The sequence below is a fragment of the Heloderma suspectum genome, chromosome 5, assembly GCF_057233095.1.
Source record: "Heloderma suspectum isolate Gila_16-S chromosome 5, 16-S_ref, whole genome shotgun sequence".
Taxonomy (NCBI): domain Eukaryota; kingdom Metazoa; phylum Chordata; class Lepidosauria; order Squamata; family Helodermatidae; genus Heloderma; species Heloderma suspectum.
In genome coordinates, this window is record NC_139462.1 from 193,463,553 (window position 1) to 193,487,831 (window position 24,279).

General features: G+C 42.3%; 1 protein-coding gene across 17 annotated transcripts in view; it reads left to right on the top strand.

Annotated features, from left to right (window-relative positions):
• The window catches only part of CALCR (calcitonin receptor), a 250,005-nt gene that overhangs the window by 169,256 nt on the left and 56,470 nt on the right, over positions 1-24,279 (top strand). For 16 of the 17 annotated variants that reach the window (XR_014792393.1, XR_014792394.1, XR_014792395.1 and 13 more), the window contains 3 exons: positions 1,888-2,000; positions 7,097-7,188; positions 11,654-11,780. Coding sequence is in view for 14 of the 17 variants with exons in the window: in XM_084858824.1 (XP_084714950.1) it covers positions 1,888-2,000; positions 7,097-7,188; positions 11,654-11,780 (332 nt within the window). In the remaining 3 variants the exon portion in view is untranslated. The remainder of the gene's footprint in view (positions 1-1,887; positions 2,001-7,096; positions 7,189-11,653; positions 11,781-24,279) is intronic. The other variant, XM_084858832.1, reaches the window with a different exon arrangement.

The following is a 24,279-nucleotide window of genomic DNA, read 5'->3' on the forward strand; positions in this document are numbered from 1 at the left end:
ATTCACAATTCCACCAAAATCGGAGCCACCAGCCTATACTGGCTGAACACAATTTACTATTCTAGGGCTATTTTCCTCAGTATTATCGGAGGATGATTTTGCATTTGCTGTGCATACATTGCCTGCATTATTTTTGTTAAATAGAAATGCTATCTGCCTATGATGAGTTCTAAGGAAACCAAATTCCAACTTTTTTTCAAAACAGAATCTATCTGCCTTCAGATTGTATGCAGTGCTTGTTACTATGGTTGTTAAGCTACTGGTTTTGAAACTTATATTATCCTGGATTCGTTTATGGAAAAACAATTCTTAATTACTTCAATAGATTTTAGCTGCCAGTATTGTAAGGATATTTCCACCCTGTATTTCCTCACCCACCCTCTATCACAGAAATATATACATTGAGTTACAATTATAGCCAACAGTATAACTGGCTATCAAAAAACCTAGAGAAGTTTTGTAAGTATATAGGAATGTCGGTGGATATTAACTAAAGCCCATGCTAGTGGGCTTCTGTACCAATTGTCCCGATTAGGCCTGGTAAGGCCCAGGGCAAGCAGACCCCGGCATGGCGCTCACCGTCTCGTCTGGGTCACCTCAGGACCTTGGATACCACTCTGCAAGAGTGCTGGCTGGCATATTCTCCCATAAGGAACTGTTGTCCCAGCAAAGGATTTTTTCTTCTTCTTCTTGTGGGATTGAATGCTGGATCACAGCCAAAAGGCCCCATGACAGCCACCTCTTGGAAAAAACTGGGAAAATCCCCATGATGAATTCTTACAGGCAGGTATAGGGGCCCATCACTTTAACAAATCTCCATAGTGCATTCAGGATCTCAATCAGCAAAGGACTGCAGTCAGCTGAGGTCTTTCAGTGGCTCTACCCCTGCTGGATGCTGGCTGTGGCTCTTAAAGGGCCAGTTTCTGCAATCTCATGCTGCTGCATGGCTGAAGGATGGGGGAAGCTGCATGGGAGTTATCCTCTGTGTCAGATGATCTGGGAGCTGTATCTGCAGGCTTGGAAGATATAGAAGGGGGCGCCAAAGGCTCCACCTGAAGTGGGTGGCCTGTGATCTGTCTGAACCCAGGTCCTCCTCAGTGTAATATGGAGCCTCAGAAGCAAGGGATATAATATAACAATGTATAGGATCAAGCTTGAGACTGTCGATGCTATTTCAAGGAAGCAACTAGTGCTGTGAGAACTTGGACCCAGACAGTGAATGGCCTGTGAAAGAATGTCCTTGGGAACAATACTACATCATGATATAGCATTGTTCACAGAGACATTCTGTTCCAGGCATGCGGTTAGAGCAGCCACGCTGCTCCTTAAAATGACGCAAGCCATTTTAAGGAGCTCATATTTTAAGGTAGAACACCCCCCTGAAAATTCTTAGCATTTGCCCACCCCACCCCCAGCCCGGAAGTCTCCAGAAATTACTCACACACACACACACACACACACACACGCACACACACTTTCACGGGGCAGAATGGTCCTGCAAAAGTGATGGGAATATCTGGTCCAGCTTTAAATATATATATTTTTTAATCCATCGTAATCTGTTATACCAGGATTGGCCACAGCCAATCCATCTTAATATTTTGATTATATCTGCCTTATCTCAGAGGCCTAGGAAAAGCGTAATAGAAAATACAGCTGTTTCCAATATAGCTTGTTACAGGAAGATATCAGGATGTATTCTTAGTGGTGATTTCCTGTTTTAGTGTTACCAAATGAAGTTCAGTGTTTCATCATCTGTTTCACTGATGTGGTAAATGGAATTTAAATGTCACCTAACATTAATTTGATGTGCAAAAACTAGTGGGGTTTATTATATGGACTTAGACTTCTTAAGTGAATTACATCTGTTGCATTCTTCATTCACAGAAACTGCCACAAAATATTGTGATAAGACAGGAACCTGGTTCCGACATCCTGAAAGCAATCGAACTTGGTCCAATTATACACGATGCAATTCTTTCACAAATGAAAAGCGTAAGGTAGGCTATTTTAAGTTTAATACAACTTGTGCTCCTCCATAATTTTTATTCTACACATTTCCTATGCTTCATCAGAGATTCAATATAAAAGGGTATTGGCTCCCTTTCCTTTGTTTCCCACTCCATTCAATTATACTTCATGAGCTCCTAAATCCAACTCACAAGTGTTGTTTAGATTTACACTGTAAATGGGTACTGTTAGATAAACCTATGTACTATTAATTGTGTGTGCCAAAGGCAAATCCCTTTGCAAACAGACAGACAGACAGACAGACAATAGATAGATAGATAGATAGATAGATAAATATAGTTGTTGTGTATAATGTGCTGATGACCACACATGGTGCCCCAGGCAAGGAGTGTTATACTCACACCTTCCATTTGTTCAACATTAGAACACCTTATTTGTTATTGTATTTTGTAGCCTATTTCTCAACTTTGAGGCACCACTGGCATGTATGATTTATCCCTGTCATATAAGATGATAGTTTTGTATGCATGGATCAGATCCCAATTACTCATACCGTTTGTTTAGGTGGCACTGACACTCGACATTTCCTCACAATTTAAAAACACACACAAAAAGGAATGTTAATGCAACAGCGGACATGTAGGTCAGTGGTGCCAGCTTTACAAGTGAAGATGGACTGCTTGTACTATTTATTTCAGCCATTGAGTGGATAGTCATAGTCAATTTATTTGTATACCGCATTTCCCAGAAGACACTGTGCTCAAAGCAATTCCCCAAAACAAACAAATACAAGAAACATAATTCTAATACAATATTACCTCAATTATAGTTCATTTAAAAAGTATCAAAAATTTAAATAAACACAAGACATACTAGTAGGTCAGTAAACAGTATCCAGTGTCAATAATATCAACATTATACTCACATTAAACAACTCACTAAACAGTTCGTGTTAAGAGACCTAACAATGAGATATCTCATCCACATCAAACCTACAACAAAAAAGGGAAAGAACCCCGCCCCCCCCCCCACACACACACACAAGGCACTTCAAACAGACTAGCATCAAGCAGCAAAAAGAGACCCTCTTCTCACCAGGGCCCCATGTCCTGTGCCAAGAAAGGACCCTCTCATCCTCATGAAAACTCCCCTCCTGGGCAGCAGAACACCAGGAGAGGCAAGATGGGAAAAGACTCTCCCTAGGCAGATCCCCCCAAGCTGTCCTAGAGACAGCACAAACACCTTCACACACACACACACACCAAAAGCCCAGCAGCTCCCTTGTGGAGTCTCCCAAGGCTGGGGTTGTGGCAAAGCAGGTGGAAACAGCCGTGCCCTGATGGCAAGCACGCAGTCTCTCCCTCCTCCAGGTGACCTTTTCCACCTGCCTCACCACACCTCCTGAAGCTGCTGCCAGGAGAAATAGTGAGGGGACAGTTGAGTAGATAGTTCATGACAGGGGCCCTCTGGGCCCAGCACCTGGTCACCTGTGTCTGTGGAAGAGACTAGTAGTGAATGTAAAGTTCTCAGATGAGAACATTTGCCTTGGAATGGGGGGGGGGGGTTTATAAGGGGACAAAAACAAGAGTGAAATCTCTCCCATTTCTTCACTGTTTTTATCACTGCTGCCAGTGGCAGCAAGGAAAATTCTTTCTTCTGGTTGCCATTGGGGGGGGGAATTGGATAACCCCCCATATTGCCTGCACATCCTTGTCCCAACCCTCAAAAACCCCACCAAAACATCCAAATTTCACCATCCACCACTGAGGTGGCAAACTGGTGGTCAGTATATTGAGTCGGCCCTGGAATGAACTAAAATTATAGCATTGGCATCCTTCTGGTGTATTTCGAGGCTGGTAAAACCTTTCTGAGGATCATCCTCTTACATGGTTGACAGAGTGTATCTTGCTTTTCCAGCTGAGGCAGCCGGGAGAAAGAGCCCTTGATGGAGAGGCCAATAAGGAAACCTTACTGTCTCACTTCTCCCACTGATGCAATTGGTGCCCATGACGCTGTCTTAGGAATTCACAAGTGGAATATTGGGCCTGATCCAGCCAAAATTAAGCACGTTGAAGTCCCATTGGTTCAACAAAGAGTCTGCAACACCTTAATGACTAAGAAATGTATTCTGACACAAGTTTCCGTGGACACTGTCCACGAAAGCTTATTCCAGAATACACTTGTTAGTCTTTGAGGTGCCACAAGACTCTGTTGCTGCCACAGACTAACATGGCTACCCCTTTGGAAATTATTCCATTGATGTCAGTAGTTCCTCACTTTCTTTACATTCCTAACTGTCTTCCCTTGCTTAATGTTGCCTGGAAATTGTGCCTTCATTTTTAAAATATTATTCCTAATTCTTTTTTATGCTTTGAACTTACAGACCATTGGTTGAATGACTTCCTCTTTTTGTGTGTGGCATTTAGATTGAGAAGTGGCCTACTCATTACATAGTAATATGGGAAAGTCTGATTAGCTTTATATACAGCGGCCTTTCATATTCTCAGGAAACCCATGACCCTCTGCAGCAAGAAGCAAAAATATTCTCAAAGGCATTAAGTAAACCTCTATACAGATTTCATTTTTTCCAGATTTTTTCCATTATGGAGGCAGGCTGTGAGACCTATTAAGCATGTCACTCATGGGGGAAAATCTGACCATTATTTATCCTTAACATAGAGAAAAATAAAACAGAAATAATGTGCAGCAGAGCATGGCTGTCAGTTTGGACTGATTCCATGCATCTGAAAGCAATTACCATTCAAAAAATACACATATATCAAGATTCTCCTTGTTGAAAATGAATTCCTGACTTCTTCCTTTCATTTCTTCTGTGATTTTTAATTATTCTGTTTCAACAAAAGTGGCTGACTTTTTTTTCTCCCAACTCCCACATAGTTATATGAAGAATGACTGTAAAGACACTGAGTCATGAGGAATATGCAAGATGTGACTTGAAGATGGCTGAGCTAGACTTGCTTTATTCAGGACCAAACAAGATGGGGTGGGAGCATTAACCCCTTGTTTAAACTCAGGCCTACCTCCTTAATGTATGAAGTACCATAGAGGTCTGGCTCCAGGTGTGAGAGGGCCCTCAGCAAGGGGCCCTTGGGTAGGCACCTTCCTACATTGGGCTGTGGTGGGCAGCAGTAGAGTGCTGGGTGGTCAGCTCTGGGAGCCATTATTTTAATTTCCCATAATGCCCCTGATGCAGTTTTGTTCTGGGGCATTGTAGAGAATTAAAATGGTGACTGCCAGATCCAGCCACCCAGACGTTACTTTTTAAAGGGTGCAGGCATCAGTGATGGGCCCTACCATGGCACTGGGGTCCCCAGCAGCTGTCCACAGGTGCTGCATGCTGATGCCAGTCCTGATGCCATTGTGTATAATAAACCGTCCCTGCACCCGCTCCTTATCTCCCTCCATTCTGTGCCCCTATGTGCTTTTCTCCTCAGACAAGCTCTGAAATCCAAAGTGAGCTGAGCTAGGAGAAAAGCACTTGGCAGAAGAGGTTGTGGGAAGGTAAATGGAAGGAGAGCCAGGTACTCTCATCTGTTAACCCCTTTTACTCAAAAATTGCTCACCCACCCCCTCTTTATTTTATTTATTTATTTAAAATTATTTTTAAGCCTTCTTCAGGGGTAAAACCCTTTATGCATGATTGGGGCAGACTCCTGTTAAAACAAGAGTCTGTTGCTCTCACTTGTAGATGAGTCCAGCCCTCATTTTCCTCCGTGAAGTAGGGGGCTTTCATGCCTCCCCCTTGGTGGTCTGATCCAGACTGTGAGCCCCACGTCTGCAGTTTGCATAGGGAAAAAAGTCCCTGTTTGCTTCAGTGGGTGCTCTTTTTTCTTATCCGGATGTGGATTGGGACTATACTGAGGAACAAAGCGTTAAAACACCCGCCCCCCCATCCCTGTGTTGGTGTTCTAATCTGGATCAGTCCCCCATTTTTTTCTTTTGAGTAAGAAAAAAAACACTGATGTAGCTATATGCTATGTATTAAAGGTAACATGTGGTTTGGCCTTGAAAGAAGCAGTTTTATGAGCAAGAGGGATAACATAACAAGTAATATCCTTGTCCCTCCCCATAAAGACTGAATCAATGACAGCTCAAAAGATATACAATAGATCTGCTCCCTTACGTATGACATCTCCAGTATTTGTCTTCTTGAAGATTATACATTTATATTTTAAACAGGTGGGAGTTAAATCACATCTATATAGGATTGGATCCAGACTTTGTCATAATTGGAGTTGACCCAATGAACTCATGACTAACTTAAGTCCCATTGGTTTCAGTGGGTCTACTCTATGTATGCCTAAGCCTGAATCTAACCCATTGTATCTTGTGTAATTTACTTTTAAGTTTGAGCAAAAAAATAACATTACTTCCCACTTTCTTAGCTTTGCTGTTCTAAATCTGTATTTTAAATCTCTGTATTGCTGCTCGGTTTTATTCTGGTTTTATCCTGGCTGTATTGTTATGCTGTAGTTTTAATGTTTATATATTTTATATTGTTTTATTGTGTGCTCTTTGGTTTTAATTTTTGTGAAGCACCCAGAGAGCTTTGGCTGTTGGGTGATATAGAAATGAAATGAATGAATGAATGAATGAATGAATGAATGAATAAATAAATAAAAATATACCTCCAAAACCAATCCTCCCCTCCTGAAAGACTCAGCAGTTGTCAGGCACCATACCTCGCCACCAAGAGAATTTACTATAGAGGGGAGGTTATCATATCAGGTGTATGTTATACTCCATTTCAGAAAAATGACCCCACAGAAATGAAGCAGCGATGCATGTTCTCAAGGGGTGTGTTTTTTCTAGCATTTGGTCTTGTACACTAACTTGAAAACAAAACCGAATACACATCTGTAACTTCAACATACAGGGAAAAGACAACTTAAGCCCTTTTCATTTGAGGGTATACATAGCTAATATGGATTAAAATCAGGCCTTCTAATACATACAAAAATTATGAACCTTTGGGACTCAATTTACCAACTGACTAATTTCGATTTCAGCAGCATTACTGTTTTATATCTGTGTCTCAAAAGAACTTCTAAACAAACACATAGCTATTTGTTGTTCCTTCATTTAATCTTCTTTTAAATTTCAGATGGTATTCATACTTTACTATATGACTATAGTAGGACATGCTTTGTCTATAACCTCTCTGTTGATTTCCTTGGGAATTTTCTTCTATTTCAAGTAAGTATATTCTTCAAGCTTCTACTTACTTTTCTGACTTGACTGAGATACACGCAGGCATGGCCACCAGCTCTCCTGTGGTCCGTGAACAATTAATTCATTAGCCAACAGTGGTTTACCAATAATCTTATCCAAGTGCCATTTTGTTTCAGTTTACTGTAGGTACAGCACCATGCCTACTTAGAGTTATACAGACTTCCTCAAGACAAGATTCTGATTAACTTTTCTGTGTAACTGCTCCATCTCCCAAAGTAGATCAGACAAATGATATTACCTATGTTCTCTTTACATAGATAAAATGTGGATGTGCCCAGTACGGGACATTTCAGCAGTTATTATGTCTCTCAAATACAAACATTTTATTATACTAAACATTAAAACATCAGCAGTTGTACAATACAGAAATCCTAATTGTCTATAAATTTAGAAAATATCATAGACAATTTCACACAGATATGTTTATTGGCTGGCTAGGGTGAATCTAGGAGTACCAAAAAGACACTGAAATTGTTCCAGACACAAATATAAAACAAGGTTAGGTTCTAGGCAATCAAAATAAAATGTCCCAAGCTATTGATCCATCCTTTTGATATTGTTTAACCAACCACCTTGCTTATCTGTACAAAACAGAGATGAATATGTGTTTAGAAGTAATCTAGGACAGATTATCTTGTGTATATTCACCCAACCATCACACCATTTACTGTATCATGGAACAAGCGTATTTTATTAATTAATCCCCAAGAGTTTCCTATCCCAGATTCACCAGAAGGTAAGAATCCCTCTTCACAAGTCGGCTGCATGCTCAAGCCACTGTATTCACTGTTAGAGTAATTAAACATGGCAATGAACAATTCTGAAAATGGAACCAGGGAGATTAGTTATTCCAGATTAATTAATAGAGTATAAAGATATAATTTTATATATGTGATACTGTACTATAAAGCTCACACCATCATAGAAACAAGTCCACTCCTTTTACTCCCTATTTATGAATTTATTAGAATCATAGAATTTAAGAGTCAAAAGTGTCAAGGGCTCCTTGGAGGTCTCTCTCTCTGTCTAAACCAGTAGCCAAGTCCAGACACAGACAAAGGAATTCCTTTCAAAGCTTTATTCTTCTTTTACAACTTAACGACTATACCGATTGCAACTAGATCTGAGCAACACAGTACCTATGCCCTAAGTTGGAACAGTTGGTCCCCGTTTGAAAGGGAATTACTGGCAGACCCCTGAACTTAAGGACTAGGGAGAGTCCCTCCCCTTTTCCCTTGGAGCCTCTGGGCGCAGCCGTTGTTTGTGCGCCAACCTGGCACTTCGCCTCCTTTCCGCGCCCTCCATCTGGCGCCACTCTCTGCGTCTGCGTCGCGCATCCACCAAGTCTGCTATCTGTGCTTGGTCACTCCCTGGACTGCTAACTAAACTAGGAATGCTGGTGGGAGGAATCTCCGTCAGCTGTTGGTCCTGGGAAAGAGGAGCGCACTCCTCTCCCAGGAGCGACTGCTCTTCCTCAGAATCAGAACTACTCTGGGATTCTATGGGCTCAGTGTCCACCCTGACAAAAAGGGACTTTGGAACTCATCTAGTACAATGACAACATCCAATGTTATTCCTACTTAGAGTAGAGCTATTAAAATTAATGGGACTTAAGTTAGTCATGACTCACTGAAGTTCTATTCATATCAATCGGTCTACTCTAAATAGGAATAACATTGGGGACTACCCAGTGTCTACAGATGTGCAAATCAGTGAACTTGTTGAGATCCTCCAGTCTCCACATCAAAGTTCATTCCAACTCGTGTCTGTAGCAGATTGTGAGCTTTGTACAGGGGCAGGGGGGGCGTGCACAAAAACATGTCTGTATTCTCATGCATATTTTCCAAAATGTACACGCCAATTGTGCACATTTTGAAATGTACACATTTTCTCCCATGGACCAAGAATGTTTATATGCATTTAACAAATGTATGGATTTTTCATGCACATTTTTTGTTGCATGACAAGCTGTGAAATGTTCGGACCACAGATTGCGTTCTTGTCCTTGTTCAGTTCTGGGAGGTGGGAAGTGGATAAATTGCGGTCAAAACTGAACTGAGTCTGAAACTGAACTGAAGTTTCTCCTAAAGTTTAGCTGAAATTAGTTTCCTTGCTATTTCCATCCATTGGTTATGGAACAACTAACCTGTCCATTCATTTCAAACCATCATGTTGCCTATTTTCATTTTGACAGAATCAAGAAAATTCTACATATCAAAATATTATGTACACACACAAAATGGAATTCAGCAATAGTGCTCCAATTGATCAGGGCTAAACAATTCCCTCTCACTCCAAATTAGGGATGAGTGAAAATGGCTCCCACAAATTCACCAGCCCATTTGCAGGCAGATAATTTGGGAAGAGCATTTTGGTGATTTGGTGGGGAGCAAAATTTACCTTAAAGTTCAGGGCCTGCTCACCCATGGTGGCAAGGGTGGTAGTTTCCTGGGGGGAGGAGGGGACTTTATTTTGCAAGTTCCACAAGTAACATACTGTCCTAAGCATAGGACTTACCTGAGTAATCATGGTTATCACTGGGCTGAAACTAACTGGCTGTTCACCTGCTGAGGTTGTTCACTGATGAAATGTGCTGTTTCCCCCCTTCTCAGTTTGTGAGAATAATAATATGCATACTCCCCTTAAACGTGTTCTCAGTAATTACAGACACCTAAACTGGTAACATGAGCAGGAGAAAGAAAGGACATAGAATCTTCCTTAACAGTCAATTTACAGAAATAGGAAGCAGAGGATTAATTGCCATTGCAAAGCCTGGCTCAAATTTCACACAGATCTCCTCCTGCCCTCTGTCTCCCATCCCTCCAAACCTTAGCAGTTTGTGAGAATAATAATATGCATACTCCCCATAAAGGAGTTCTCAGTAATTACAGACACCTAAACTAGTAACAGGAGCAGGCTCACACCACCATCTTTAACACTCAACCAGTCACTCTCTCATTTTCTATTACCAGCCTCTCTCTTGTCTTGCTCTCTATGTTGTCCTTTCTTAATGTATATGGAGAAGCAGAGAGAACAGGCCAACACAAAAAACAAGAGATTTACATTTAGCTCAGAGGTTTTCTGGAGGAAACTGTAGAGGCAAAAAGTACAACCATATTTGCATTCAAAATATTTTTTTTGCCTATTTTTTTGTTTGAGGAGCCTCAGTGAGATGTTATACTTTTGTGGTCACCAGTTATGGCTTTTGACATCACCACAAGGTAAAAGGCATAATTACTTCAAAGGTTTTCACTGTGAAATATATCAAATTTCAGAGGCTCTTATCAATTGTTAATTGATTCAAGAACAGCAAGCAGAAGGTAGGAATAAATGGTCAGTTTTCATAATGGAAGCAACTAAGCTGTGTGGTCTCCAAGGACTCCTGTTATTCGATTTATTGAGCAGTTATCTGCTACAATTGTGGGCAACACCATATTATTTAGGCTAGCAAAATCAAAAGCAGACTGTAAAGAACTCCAGAAGCAACTCTCTACATGGGGTGGATGGGCAGCAAAATGGTAAATGGGATTTTAAAAAATCAAAAAACAAATAGTAAATGGGATTCAATATAAGTAAGTGTATCCATACTGAGTTGGATCCAGATTTAGTCATACTTAAAGTATGACTAACTTAAGGCCTATTGATCTCAGTGGGTCTGCTCTAACTCTGACTAAATCTGGAGCCAACCCAATATCCGCATATAGGTGAAGGATATTTTACTATTCCAGCTGTTGAAGGTTGGTTCAAACATATAATAACATTGCTATTCTCTGCCTCAGTGGGTGTAGTGATGCAATGGTACAACCATTTGTGATGGGTTCAAGTAAAAAAAAAAATTGGCTTTGGAGAGTGGAAATCTTGAAAAAAGCAAATAGGCAATTTTCTTGATTATATTGGCCACAATTAAACAGGAAATAAGTCTCATATTCTTGTGGAATCCAAGAAGGAATTAAAACTATGCAAAACATGAAGCCAAATCTCCCTAACATCCAGGGAAATTCCTGGTCAAGATTCCTCACTTAGCTGATTACCCATTCCTATAGCATTACATAATTTCATCTAAATGTTCCAAAGAAACATCTCCTTATAGGATAATAAATGTGCTGTTCATATCATAATTCATGTGTATACAAATATTTCACTTACTCTCATGATACCTTTCTGCCTGTATTGTGCAGATTGAACATATAGGGCTAACATGGAATGCAAACTGAGAGGTCCTTTTAAGTGTGGTCTGGAAAGCACGTAGGTTTAAACAGGTGTAAGAGGGGGGAAAAGGTTTGCTCCCATGGATTCAGTGCCAGCCATGTGTTTCCCAACTCCCTCTTGCCAGATTGCATTCTTCAGAAAGAGTTTCCAGCATGTGCTTGTTATAAAGTGACATCAGAATCAAACCTCTAATTTACAATTTGTGGTGCATATTTTTCAGGAGCCTCAGCTGTCAAAGGATAACACTGCACAAGAATTTGTTTTTTTCGTATGTTCTTAACTCTGTGTTTACACTTGCCCACCTCATTGCGGTAGTGTCAGATCGGGACTTGGTAAAAAAAGATCCAGTAAGTATTATGGTATTTCTTTCCTTTGATAAATGGAGAATCTGTAAATGGAGACATTCTCAGTTCAAATCATTCTATTCATAACAGATTCATAGCTAGAATGATTTGAACTGGGATTGTTTTACTGTCAAAAACCTTCCTGTAAATATAATGATTGTTTTTTGTTCAGGGTGATAAAAATGGGTATTGCAAAGAATATGGGTCTGCCCCTGAAAACAGCAGCCCCAAATAAAGTTTGTTACTCTCCTTCTCTAACTTCTCACATGACCCTGATGTCATTTTCTGCACTCACATGTAACAGAAAGCCAGAAATCCTGGCTTAATAAATGAAAATTTGAACAAGCAACACACTGATACACATAGCATGTTCACACCTGCCTTTTCTCGAACATGTAAATAAACCAGGAAAGGAATAGCTCGGTGTCATGTCTGAAGCAGGTATTATGGTTTATTACACCCAAACAAGCCAGGATTACAAGCCAACTTTAAACCAAAGTTTGTTGTTGGCTTATGAATCCTGGTTTATTTGAACATAGTAAACCATAATCTTGGGTTGGACATAACACAGACTTATCCCCCACCTGATTTGTTTACCAACTCACACTAGGAAGGAGCAAAGCAGGAGCAAATGAGCTGCATGCACCAGAATACTATTTGTTCACATTGTTGTTTATTAAGCCAGGGGTCCTGGCTTATCTTTATGTGCGAATGCAGCTGCTGTGATGTCATTATAATGAACTTTGCATTTGCACCCTACCCACCCTGCTCCACATCATTGGTGGTAGTGATAATAGTGATGAATTGCTTTCAGGATATGGGGGAGTGAGTCTTGACATGAGGTTGCTATTTTTGGTGCTGGATTTATATTTATATGGTATCAAGGATACCATAGAGGAGGATAAATGATATGAAAGTTTTAGTGGCTTGGCCCTGTGCATTGTTACACATGGTGTGAAGGAAGTGGATAGGGAGACATTTTTCTCCCTCTCTCATAATAATAGAACGTGGGGTCATCCCATGAAGTTGATTGGTGGGATAGATAAAAGGAAGTACTTTTTCACACAGCGCATAGTTAAACTATGGAATTCACTTCCACAGGTTGTAGCGTTGGCCACCAGTTTGGATGGCTTTAAAAGGGGTTGGATAAATTAATGGAAGATAAGGCCATCAATGGCTTCTAGTCCTGATGGCTCTATGCTACGTCCAGTATCAGAGGCAGTATGCCTATGTACACAAGTTGCTGGGGAACATGGGCAGGAGGGTGCTGTTGCACTCATGTCCTGCTTACAGGTTTCCAATGGGCTGCTGGTTTGGCACTGTGTGAATAAAATGCTGGACTAGATGGACCTTGGTCGGATCTAGCATGGCTCTTCTTATGTTCTTATGTGATAAATGCAAGATCAGTATTTGTTTTTACGCACAGTATAGAATGAAAGCATGATCATTTAATATCTGCTATACGATGTGACAATATAAATGCAATATAGATACCATATGAACATTTTTTTTCTAAACTTTGTCTATGTGTATGAATATGTAATACTTTAGTTCCAGTTACGGAGAGAGCAATCCTATGTGGATCGACAGTCATCTCTGAGTCCGGGGGCAACTGCCTAGGCAGTGCAGGGCAAGAGGATTGGTGGGGAGCGGATCTCCTCCTCCCTTCCCCCTCCCTGCTTTCTCAGCTAGACTGCCGATTTCGGCTGTTCAGCCATGGGACCTTGGGGTGCAGGAAGCGGCGGCCAGACGACACATAGGATGTGTCGTACCAGCATTTCTGACCTCCCCACCCCAGCCTGCCCCCGGGAACGCCCCATTTTCTCTGTGCCACGCTGTTCTTTAAAGCACAGAGCGCAGGGCTGATCCACACTGCCTACGAGGTGGCGTGGGCGGGGCGGTTCTCGGGAATCGACCTTGGAGTGCAGACTCTGAGGTCGATTCCTGGGAACTGATCTATGATATGGCTGACTAGTGGCCATAGGATTGCGCCCTTAATAACCTAAATATACAGTAATAACAGCTCCTTTAAAAACATAATGTTGAATTATTCTTTCAAAACAACGATCTTCAGTACCTTTTTCCCACATGTAAACAAAAGCTGGTTGACTTTGTTTATTTTATAGAGAAGCTTTTCCTTAACAGATAGATACATTTAGGATGTTGGTGTTGAGAAGGAAAAGTTAAAGAACACCTAAATTGCAGCCCAAACCTTTACATGTTTTTTCGGAAGTCCCACTACAATGAGTGGGGATTACATCCAGGTAAGTGTGCATTGGATGGCAAGGGCGCCTGAGTGTTGGTGAGGGTGAAGTGGTCAGATTATATACCGCCTCTACTGTACCAGTTGCACTGGTTACCAATGCATTTCTGACCCAATTTAAAATCTTGGTTTTGACATTTGAAGCCTTGGTTTTGACCTTTGAAGTCATCTCAAACAGTTTGAGACGACATTCCTTGAAGGACTGCCTTCACGCATATCAGCCTACCTGCATGTTAAGATCAGCAACAGAGGCCTTCCTCACTTGCGCACTTTTTAGAGCAGTTAGGTGGACAAGTACACAAGAGAGGGCCTTTGCTTCAGTGGCCCCACACCTCTGGAATGGGTTGCCAGCAAGGGTCCATCAGGCCCTATAATTGCAGGGTTTTAGAAAGACCCTGAAGACTTACTTGTTTACTTGGTCCTTCCCAGATTATGTTTTTCTGGACTGTTCTGGTTTGTACCTGGAATTGTGTTATAGGGGTTTAGTACAGTCAAGGCCAGATCTTTTATTGCTGGTGTTTGTAGTTTCTATGAATTTTTCCTGTTTATTATTATTTATTATTATACTATAATAAATAAATAAATATCAGGCCTCCAGCAGTAAATAGCACTCTAGGAGGGCAATTATTTCTGGATACATAAAAAGATTCTAGTAACCAAAATTTTGAGTGAACTATGCATGGGGTAATACCATGTTGTACAGCTCCTCTTGGATAGTACCTTTTCTGATATAGAACAGTGAATCGTTTGTCTGAATGCTCCCTAATTTTAAAAGCTCTCTGTCCATGGAAAGATAGAATGTTGTGTTTCACTTGTAATTGATTACAATTCCAGGATCCTTTTCACTGCTGTCCCACATTTGTGCATTTGATTTTGTTTTTGTTTGGCCTAAATACGAAACAAATTATGTCCAGTATTAAGCACATGTTCTAGTCTAATCATCTCTCTGATATTATAGTTTTTACACTGCCCAAGATTGGTTTTTTTCCTTTTAATGTGGTAAAGATTCAAACATACAATCCCAAATCTTGCCTGTATTGTTAGGTAGTGCAGTCACAAGAGGAACACATGACAACCACCATATTTCTTTTGGAAATGTAATCTGAGTTTCTCACATTCAACAATTCCATACTCCATATTTGAAGATGTCCGATGCCAGGTCAGTAAGCCACTGCAATTAATATCAATCTATCCTGCCATCCCATTATGTATTGTTGACCTCCATATGTAGCACATTGGTGCACTAAACCAGAAACATCAGGAAAGTGGAGGAATTTGGCCTCTAAAAAGGAGTAAGACAATGTCAGAATGTCAAGCACCAGACTCATAACTTCATAATCCTAGAACTCTCATATGAAGGGACATCTTAACTATTGGGTGGGTCTATAGTGTAGTGGTGGGGCATATACTTGGTGTGAGGAAGGTTCCAGATTCCAGGTGCAGAAGTTTCCCGGCATCTCCAGTGAAAAGGATTAGGTAGGAGATGATGTGAATGGCCTCTGCTTAAGATCCAGGAAAGCCACTGCCAGTCAGACTAGGCAAAGAACTGGGCTAGATGAACTGATAGTCTGACCTTGTGCAAGGCAGCTTCCTATGTTCCTAAAGCATAGCTTTGTTAGACCTTGAAGAAGAAACATAAGCTCAAAACCGGTTAGGATTTTTCATTCAAGACTGGTTTGCATCATTTGGGATTCTGGTGTCCTCCAAAGAGGACACATACACCCCAAAGAAGAGAACTGATACATTAATCATTGAATATATTTACATGATATGATATGATAGAAATGACGTACGAACATTTATGCCAAATAGGGTAATCATTAAAATTAGCGACTTGTTGTAACTCAACTTTAAAGGGATTTTGTATAAAGATATGAGAACGTTTCAGGGAAGAGAAGGACAGTTTGTGATGTTAAAGTGCAAAGATAATTTTTGTGTGATTTATGGAACAAAAGAGAAATTGACTTTTCTCCACTGCTCCTGAGGGAGCCGCAGAAATGAGTACAAGGAAAAGAAAAGCACAGTGCTGCAGGGACAGAAATATGTCATTTATGTTTCAGGAAATAAATGTTGATTCTTTCAGGAGAAATTCTCCAGGATTTTTTAAATTTTTGTTTCAGCCTTGATGCTGCCTCCCAAATGCCTTTGAGAATTTTTTAAAAATGTATTTCTTCTCCAGAGCAAGGCTGACCTATTGCAAATAAACTGGAGACCTCATTCTGATCTGCTGTTTGCTTCAGTAGTTTAAAAACTCTGCTATGTTCTTTCTTTCTTTCTTTCTTTCTTTCTTTCTTTCTTTCTTTCTTGGACATAACTAAAGCAGAACATCTTGAAAGTAGCTTGTTGCAGTTCCCAAAGGGTAGATAAGGCCACTAAAAATACCTGAATAATTCAGGTCGTCCTTTCTGACATGGTGCTGACCTGCAATTTATCTGCAGAAACCTTTACTACACAAGACTTGGACATGGCCTGACTGCCTCCTGAGAAACATCTGGACATTTATAATAGATCACAGTATAGGGATATTTTAGTTTTTCAGATTCTGTTTTAAATCTGGTCTTGTATTTTAAATCTAGCTGCTAGCTTCTATTTGGTTATTATTTTTATTTTTTATACTGTTGCTTTAAACTTTTAAACTTTTACATTGTATTTTATCATCTTGTATTTTATTATTGTAATTGTTTGGAACCCCCCAAAGAGCTATGGCTATTGGGCAGCACAGAAATGTAATAAATAAATAAACATAAATAAATGTATATTCAGATTTTCCCCAGTGTGCAAGATTTTAAAAAGTTAGAGTGATTGACATTGACAGCATTCTTTAATGCCATCAGCCCAACTAATGGAACAAATTAGTTATCTCTAATTAGAGAGTTATCTCTAATTAGAGTAACATTGTTTTAAATTGGATTTAGACTAAGGTTGGCTAGATAAACTGATTCTATCCAAAATTTGCAAAATTGAGCCAATAATTAAAGTAGAAATATTTCAGAGAATTTAACAGATCTACCTTTATTTCACTGAGTGAATCCTTAGCTGTTTGGCTCTTTCTGCCTGGCAAAACAACCAGTGCCTGAGACCATAACTAATGGAGTTGGTACAGAGAGTAGCATTGGGGGATTTCTGCTCAGTTCTATGGCATGTGCTGTGGGGTCCTGCAAGGTGCCACCCAGTGGAGGCTGGTGGCTCTGACATCAGTAGGGTGGTGAATCCACTCTGGGTTTCAGTCAGAACCAGTCAGAACTCTAAAGGAGCTATCCAAGGTGCTTCTGCACCTTAGATAGCTTCTTTAGAGTTCTGACTGAAACCCAGAGCAGCTTCACCATGCTACTGACATCGGAGCCACCAGCCTCCACTAGTTCCATCTTATCTTCCGTGTTTTTTAACTACATGTGAAGCCGCTGAGTGAGGTCTTCAGAGAGTTTGGAGTGAATTGTCATCAGTATGCTGGAGACACTCAGCTCTGTTTCTCTCTGTCATGTGACTCAGATGACTCTGTGCAGGTGCTGAATCAGTGTCTGGATTCAACAGTGGGCTGGATGAGGGCCAATAAACTGAAGCTGAATCCTGACAAGATGGAGGCACTGCCAACAGATAGTTCTCATGATCGAGAAATGGATATGCAGCCTGTTTTAGATGGGGTCGCTCTCCTCCTGAAAGACATGTAGAGGGGGCAGATACTCCTCGATCCAGCTTTGTCACTTGAGCCCCAGGTGGTCTCAGTGGCTCTAACCAACTTGGCTGCTACTGTACTGCCATTCCTTGATAGCAACAGCTTTGTCTTGGTAATCTTGTAACCTCACAATTGGATTACTGGAATGTGTTATGTGTGGGGCTGCCCTCGAAGACAACTGCGAAGCTTCAGCTAGTGCAATATGCAGCAGCCAGAATTTTAACTGATACAGCCAGATACAATCATATTACACTGACTCTGAAGGAGTTGTACTGGTTACCTATTAACTTCTGAGCCTACTTCAAGGTCCTTCTGCTTACCTTTAAAGCCCTAAAGAGCTTGGGACCCAAATAACTTCAGGGAAAGCTCTTTCCAGTCTACCCCAGTTAGGGGTAGCCTGACAGCTTTCTGTGCAGTTGCATCCAAAAAACAGGGCTGGTGTCAAGGGTAGGCATGACAGGGCACCTGCTAAGGGCCCACACTAACAAGCGCCCCCTGGAGTTGCTCCTCCTTTTCATCAGTGCAACCTGTTTGTTCACCCGCCTCTTGTTTGTTCTCACCACCCAGATGACTGTGGTGGTGAGAAGGGGAGTGGTAGGTGCCGCTGCCTACTTGCTCCCTATGTCCATGCTTGCAAAGCAAGCAAGTGGTAGAAATGATACGAAAGAGGAGAACGAGCAATAGCAGCTGGTGACAATGGCAGTGAGAAGGGAGACTCCCTGAAGGAGGAGGGCCACTGATGATGTCTTGTCCAAAGGCCCCCCAAAACCTGGAGCCAGCACTGCCCATAAAAATACAACTAGTACTGAGAACAGTCTTTTCAGTGCCAGGTCAAAACTTTTCATTTGCCCAAGCATTTTAATTTAGGTATGCCTATTAGCTCGTTCTAGTTTTGCTGCTCTTCAGTGATAATGATGATGTTATTTATGCTTAATCTTATATTGTGTTACTAATTATGTCATTATTATTTGTTTTATTTTGTATGGCTAATTCGTCATGCCCTTGTACACTGCCCTGGTATCCATAATGATGAAGTGCAGTTTAGAAATATTTTAATTAAATAAATAGATAAAGACATAAATAAAAAGTAAATGAGTAATGTGAAAACTAGCAGCAGCTAGCTTTGCCTGGTTGCCTAAGCAACACAATACAGGGAAAGGAGCTCTTTCTGTGATCTGTGTTCATTGCACCTGCTTTTGTCTGCATAAGAGTTTAAAAAGGGGGGGGGAGCTGTTTTGAAAGCTGAAGAGTGCGAGTGGCTGCAGTGATTCAGAATCACATTTACTTGGGAGTAAGTCCCATTGGACTCAGTGGGATTTACTCCTGAGTAAAAGAAAATATGTTCGTGTTGCAGATCATAGCCATCAGGACATTGATTTTTTTAAAAAATGTGAATGGGAAAGAGACCGTGTTCAAAATGTTACTGACCTATACCACCTCCTAAGTGATGACACACAGGGGTATATTCTTTGTTGCATACTGCTGCAGGGGAACATTTTAATAAGTAAATTTAAATATATAAAATACCTGCAGTTTCACGGAAACATGAATAAGGTGGTTTTTATCTCTTCATCCTGGGAGCAGAAGTGGGTAGGAGATAGACCAGGATCTGCTGGCCAATCTCTGGATGATCAGCAAGGATTTCCAGGGAACAACAAAGCAGCTTTCCTCCCCTTCCAAATCAGGTTGTGAAAATAATCTAAAGTAATAGATTTGTACCCATCCTCTCCAGCTACCATGCCCATTGACTTGCTGGGTGGGGATGATGGGGTTTTACTCCAACGCATCTAGAGGCTGCCAGGTTGGGCTGCCATGACCATATATTGGGATGACCTGCATATACAAGTGAAAATGCCCCAGTGGTGTAGATTTGGATTGCAGCCTGGGGGACCATGGGTGTGCAAGCAAGTAGCTTCACCACACAAACCACCATTTAGAAATATATAGTATGTCTAAATTCTGCCAGCTTGCTGGGGCCAGGGCAGGAGGTAGGGGCAACAATTTTTGCCCTTTTTGCCATTATTTTTCCCTCCCATTGCAGTCAATGGGGGGAAATGAATGACGCCAACTCCAGGGCTGGTGTAGTTGAGAGTTCTTTGGAGGGGTGGATCCATAGCCACCCCAACAGCTCTCAAAATATCCCCTTCTCCCAGCACCACCACTTCCAGAACACTGCTGGTAGGATATCTATCCCCACAGACCTTTCTGTGGGCACACTTTCTAGTGCTCCCCTGGTGACATAAGTTCCATCCCATCAGTGGATCTTCCCAGGGCTGGCCCAAGACATTTTGCTTCCTGAAGCAAAGAACAAGATGGCACCCCCTCCCATTCCATGTACACAAGCTGACTGGACTGGCAGCTAGGGGTGGACGAAAGTCCCTTACCTGTCCTCGAAGGACGTTCGTGGTGGGGGGGAGGCGCTTCGCTGCTCCCCCCGCGAAGTTCAGGCCGGGGGGGGAGGCTTCCCGCCTCACCCCAGCCGAAATTCAGGCCGGGGAGGAGGCTTCCCGCCTCGCCCGGCCGTGAAAGTGAAAGTTTTTTTTTTTTTAACGCCCCCTGATAGGCTACGTGACGATTGACGTAGCCTATCACGGCTAGATCTGCAAAGTCAGCCGTGATAGGCTACGTCAATCATCACGTAGCCTATCACAGGTGACTTAAAAAAAAAAAAAAGTGCGTACGCTAATGGCGGCCCCCATAGGGAGCCGCCATTCGCGTTCCTTATTTAGTCGCTGTAGTCTACGTAAATGTTTATGTAGACTACGGCGAAAATAAGGGCAACGCAAATAGCGTTGCCCTTATTTTCGCCGTAGTCTACGTAAATCTTTACGTAGACTTCAGCGACCAAATAAGGAACGGGAATGGCGGCTCCCTATGGGGGCCGCCATTATCCGTACAAACTTTTTTTTTTTTTAAGTCACCCGTGATAGGCTACGTGACGATTGACGTAGCCTATCATGGCTGACTCTGCAAATCTAGCCGTGATAGGCTACGTCAATCGTCACGTAGCCTATCAGGGGGCGTTTTTTCTTTTTCTTTTATTGCAATGGCGGCGGCGGCAGCCGGTCGAAAGACCAGCTGCCGCTCCCGCCCCGCTCGAACACCCGCCGAACCGCCAGCCGGACCCGCCGCCGGGAGGGACATTCGGCGAAGGTAAGTCCCGTCCTGGGGGGGTGCAGGGGGTGGGGGGGGTTGGAGGATTTCTCCCCGAAACTTGTTCGGGGGGCCGAACATGTTGGCGCTCGGCCCCCCGAAGTTTTGGGGAGAAATTCTCCGCCAACCCTACTGGCAGCTGAATCTTTCTTCAGTAGTATTCTTCAATACTGTCAATGGGGCAATGTCCTCCACTGCACCTGAAGGGAGCATGCTAACTTACAGGTCACAGGGCAGGCCACAGAGTGCAGAGCTTCTCCTCCAACAGCCAGCTTCCCGATAACTATAGATCCCTCTTAGGGATGTCAGAGAATTTCTCCACGAATCTCGGGGAGGCCAAATGCCAGCACATTCGGCCCCCCGAAATTGGTGGAGAAACGGTCTGCCACCCCCCCCCCGCCACCCCCCGGGACGGGACTTACCTTGCTCAAATGTCCCTGGCAGCAGCGGTTCGGCAGCGATTCGGCAGCGGCAGCTGGTCTTCTCACCAGCCGCCGCCGCCATTTCCAAGTAAAACAAACAAACGTGATAGGCTACGTAAAGATTTACGTAGCCTATCACGGCTAGATTTTTAAAAAACCACATGGTAGCCTACGTAAATGTTTACGTAGCCTATCACGGCTGACTTTGGGGGAAAAAAAAAGTCCCTGACCCTGCAGTCAGCCGTAATAGACTACGTAAATGTTTACATAGCCTATCACGGCTGAGTAAAAAAACACACAAAAAACTGCGTGTATGCAAATAGCGGCGCCCATGGACGCTGCCATTCCCGTTCCTTATTTTGGCACGGGTAGTCTATGTAAACATTTACATAGACTATGGCGAAAATAAGGGCAACGCTATTTGCGTTGCCCTTATTTTCGCCATAGTCTACGTAAATGTTTACGTAGACTACCCATGCCAAAATAAGAAATGCGAATGGCAGCGCCCATGGGCACTGCCATTTGCATACACGCGGGTTTTTGTGTGTTTTTTTACTCAGCCGTGATAGGCTATGTAAACATTTATGTAGCCTATCACAGCTGACTGCAGGCCAGGGACGCAAACATCGGCGGCTACAGCCGCCGCCATTTGCGTCCCGGCAGGAGAAGAGGTTCGCGGCCGGAGAGACGGGGCACTCCCCCCCCGGCCAGAATTTCAGCGGGTAGGGACGGGGCACCTCCCCCCCAGCCAGAATTTCAGCAGGGAGGGATGGGGCGTCTCCCCCCCACCCAGAATTTCGGGGGGAGGGACGGAGTGCCTCCCCCCCACTGCAAAGCAAGCTTTGGGATCAGGTAAGTGACTTTTGTCCATCCCTACCTCTATTATGCTCTGGCTGTGTGCAGTCGCTGCTTCCACATCCTCCCTACAAAGATAATGGCATTAATTACCTGCACTTATCACTATTAACTGTTGGGAAGTTCTTCAACATATTTAACCTACTCTACTGTCCTATGTTTCTTTGTAATTTCACTGTTATCACTGGATAGGCTAAGCATTCCCCAACCTCCATTCTGATATTTCTTCTAAATATTTGAAAAATTGCCAACCTTGTCCCCTGCCAAACTCCCTGTTACATGGGCTCCTATGTATCTTTCCATGTTGTTTTGTTCTTGTTGTTTTAATGAAAAGCGGCCATTGGAGGTTGCTATCAGAAGTTCAGGAAGGGTAACCATGGAGGGGTTACTTACCTTTTTCCTGCCAGGTGTTTTTCCACTCGAAATCACCCAAGCTGTTGCCCCCATCTTGCAAGGGAAAAGATACACATCCCCATCTCTTTCCCTCAGCAGGGAGAAAAGTAACTTGAACCAGGTTATTTTCAAAGAGAGAAATGGCCAGTAAGGAAATGATTAAATGCCTCTCCCCATTTCCATTTCTTTGTGCTACAGGAAAAAAAAATCTCTTAACTCATCCATTTTACCAACAGCCACTAGGTGATAACTTTTTGATAGCTTTCCTGTGCAGTCAGTCACTAACAGCGCAATCCTATGCATGTTTAGACAGAAAAAGTCCTACGATTCCCAGCATTCCCCAGCCAGCATGGGGAATGCTGGGAGTTGTAGGACTTTTTTCTGTCTAAGCATGCATAGGAGTGTGCCCTAAATGAGTCACGCAATTTAGGGAACCAGCCTGGAAGAAGGAAACATAGATGGATTTGAGTAATCTGTAAATCTTTATTAAGCTCTATCATCACTGAATACGATATGTGACTAATGTTTCAGCACAGTTAATAAGACCAAGGACGGGCTGACTTGGCCTGTATAGTGTTTGCCGTTACATTGGTCTTGTGTCCTGATAGCACTTTCTCCCAGGTTTTTCGTTTTTAATCTCTCCAATTGCATCTATTTTAATTCCCCCTGTCCTTAGAATTGCATGATCAGACAGTTTTGTTCACATTAGCCTTCTAGAACTTCATCCAGTTTTGGAAACATAGAGAGGCTCCTAACCTATGCAGTCTCCAGGAGACGAGAAGGATTATATGTGGAGTGGAGTGATTGTTAAATAGACTGACAATAATCCAATTGCTGTGTACTGAATTGAAGCATTACTGCCCTTTGGGTCACCCTCAGGCGCTCTTAATTGCTTATAGTGATGTACTTCCTCTTGTAGCTAACATAAGAGGTATTGGCCGAAGTAATAAGAATGTCCATTAGATAATATAAAAAGATGTGTTTGCTTTTTCCCATGACCATTTTTAGGTGGGTAAAGAGCAGTGGCCCTCAAACTCAAATAACTGAACGGCAAGAGGGTGTTTCATTGTGAGGAATTTCTCAAACGCTCCCATGAATAGTAAAAAAATGTTGCAAACAAAATATAAATATATATATAAAAAGATATATAATAAAACAGGTGGCTGTTAATAACAAATATTCATCATACAATATTTAATTGAGTAGATGCAACTTAAGATAAATGTTTTTTGCACTTCTAATTCATTATCCTTGTAATCTGTATAATGGCACATATATAGTAATAGTAATGCCGCACTGTTCTGATGGGCAGAGCAATCCTATGGTTCCTGGGAGAGCATCACTGGCCACCCACCTCAATGACGGACAATTTATTAATTATTAATAAAATACATTTCCATTTCCTCTCCGCACCTGCGCGATGCACCACAGCACATTGCTCTTTGCTTTTTGGCCCTCACCATGGCTAATTGGCTGATTGCTCCTGCATTCTCCTCTCCTCCTCCACTTCCCCCACCCCCACTGTACAGCTGACAAGCCCCAAATCCTCCTCTGGTAGCCAAGATGACAGCAGCCAGCCCACCACTAAAGAAAACAACAAGTCAAAGCTAGAGCCCCCGCTGAGAGGGAGCTGCTACAGTAAAGAGGGGTGTATGTGTGCAAAGCTGCACGTGTGGTGACTGGGAGCCACTAGCTGGCCTCTGGCCTTGCAGTGAAGAACACTGCACAAGGCCATACCTAGAC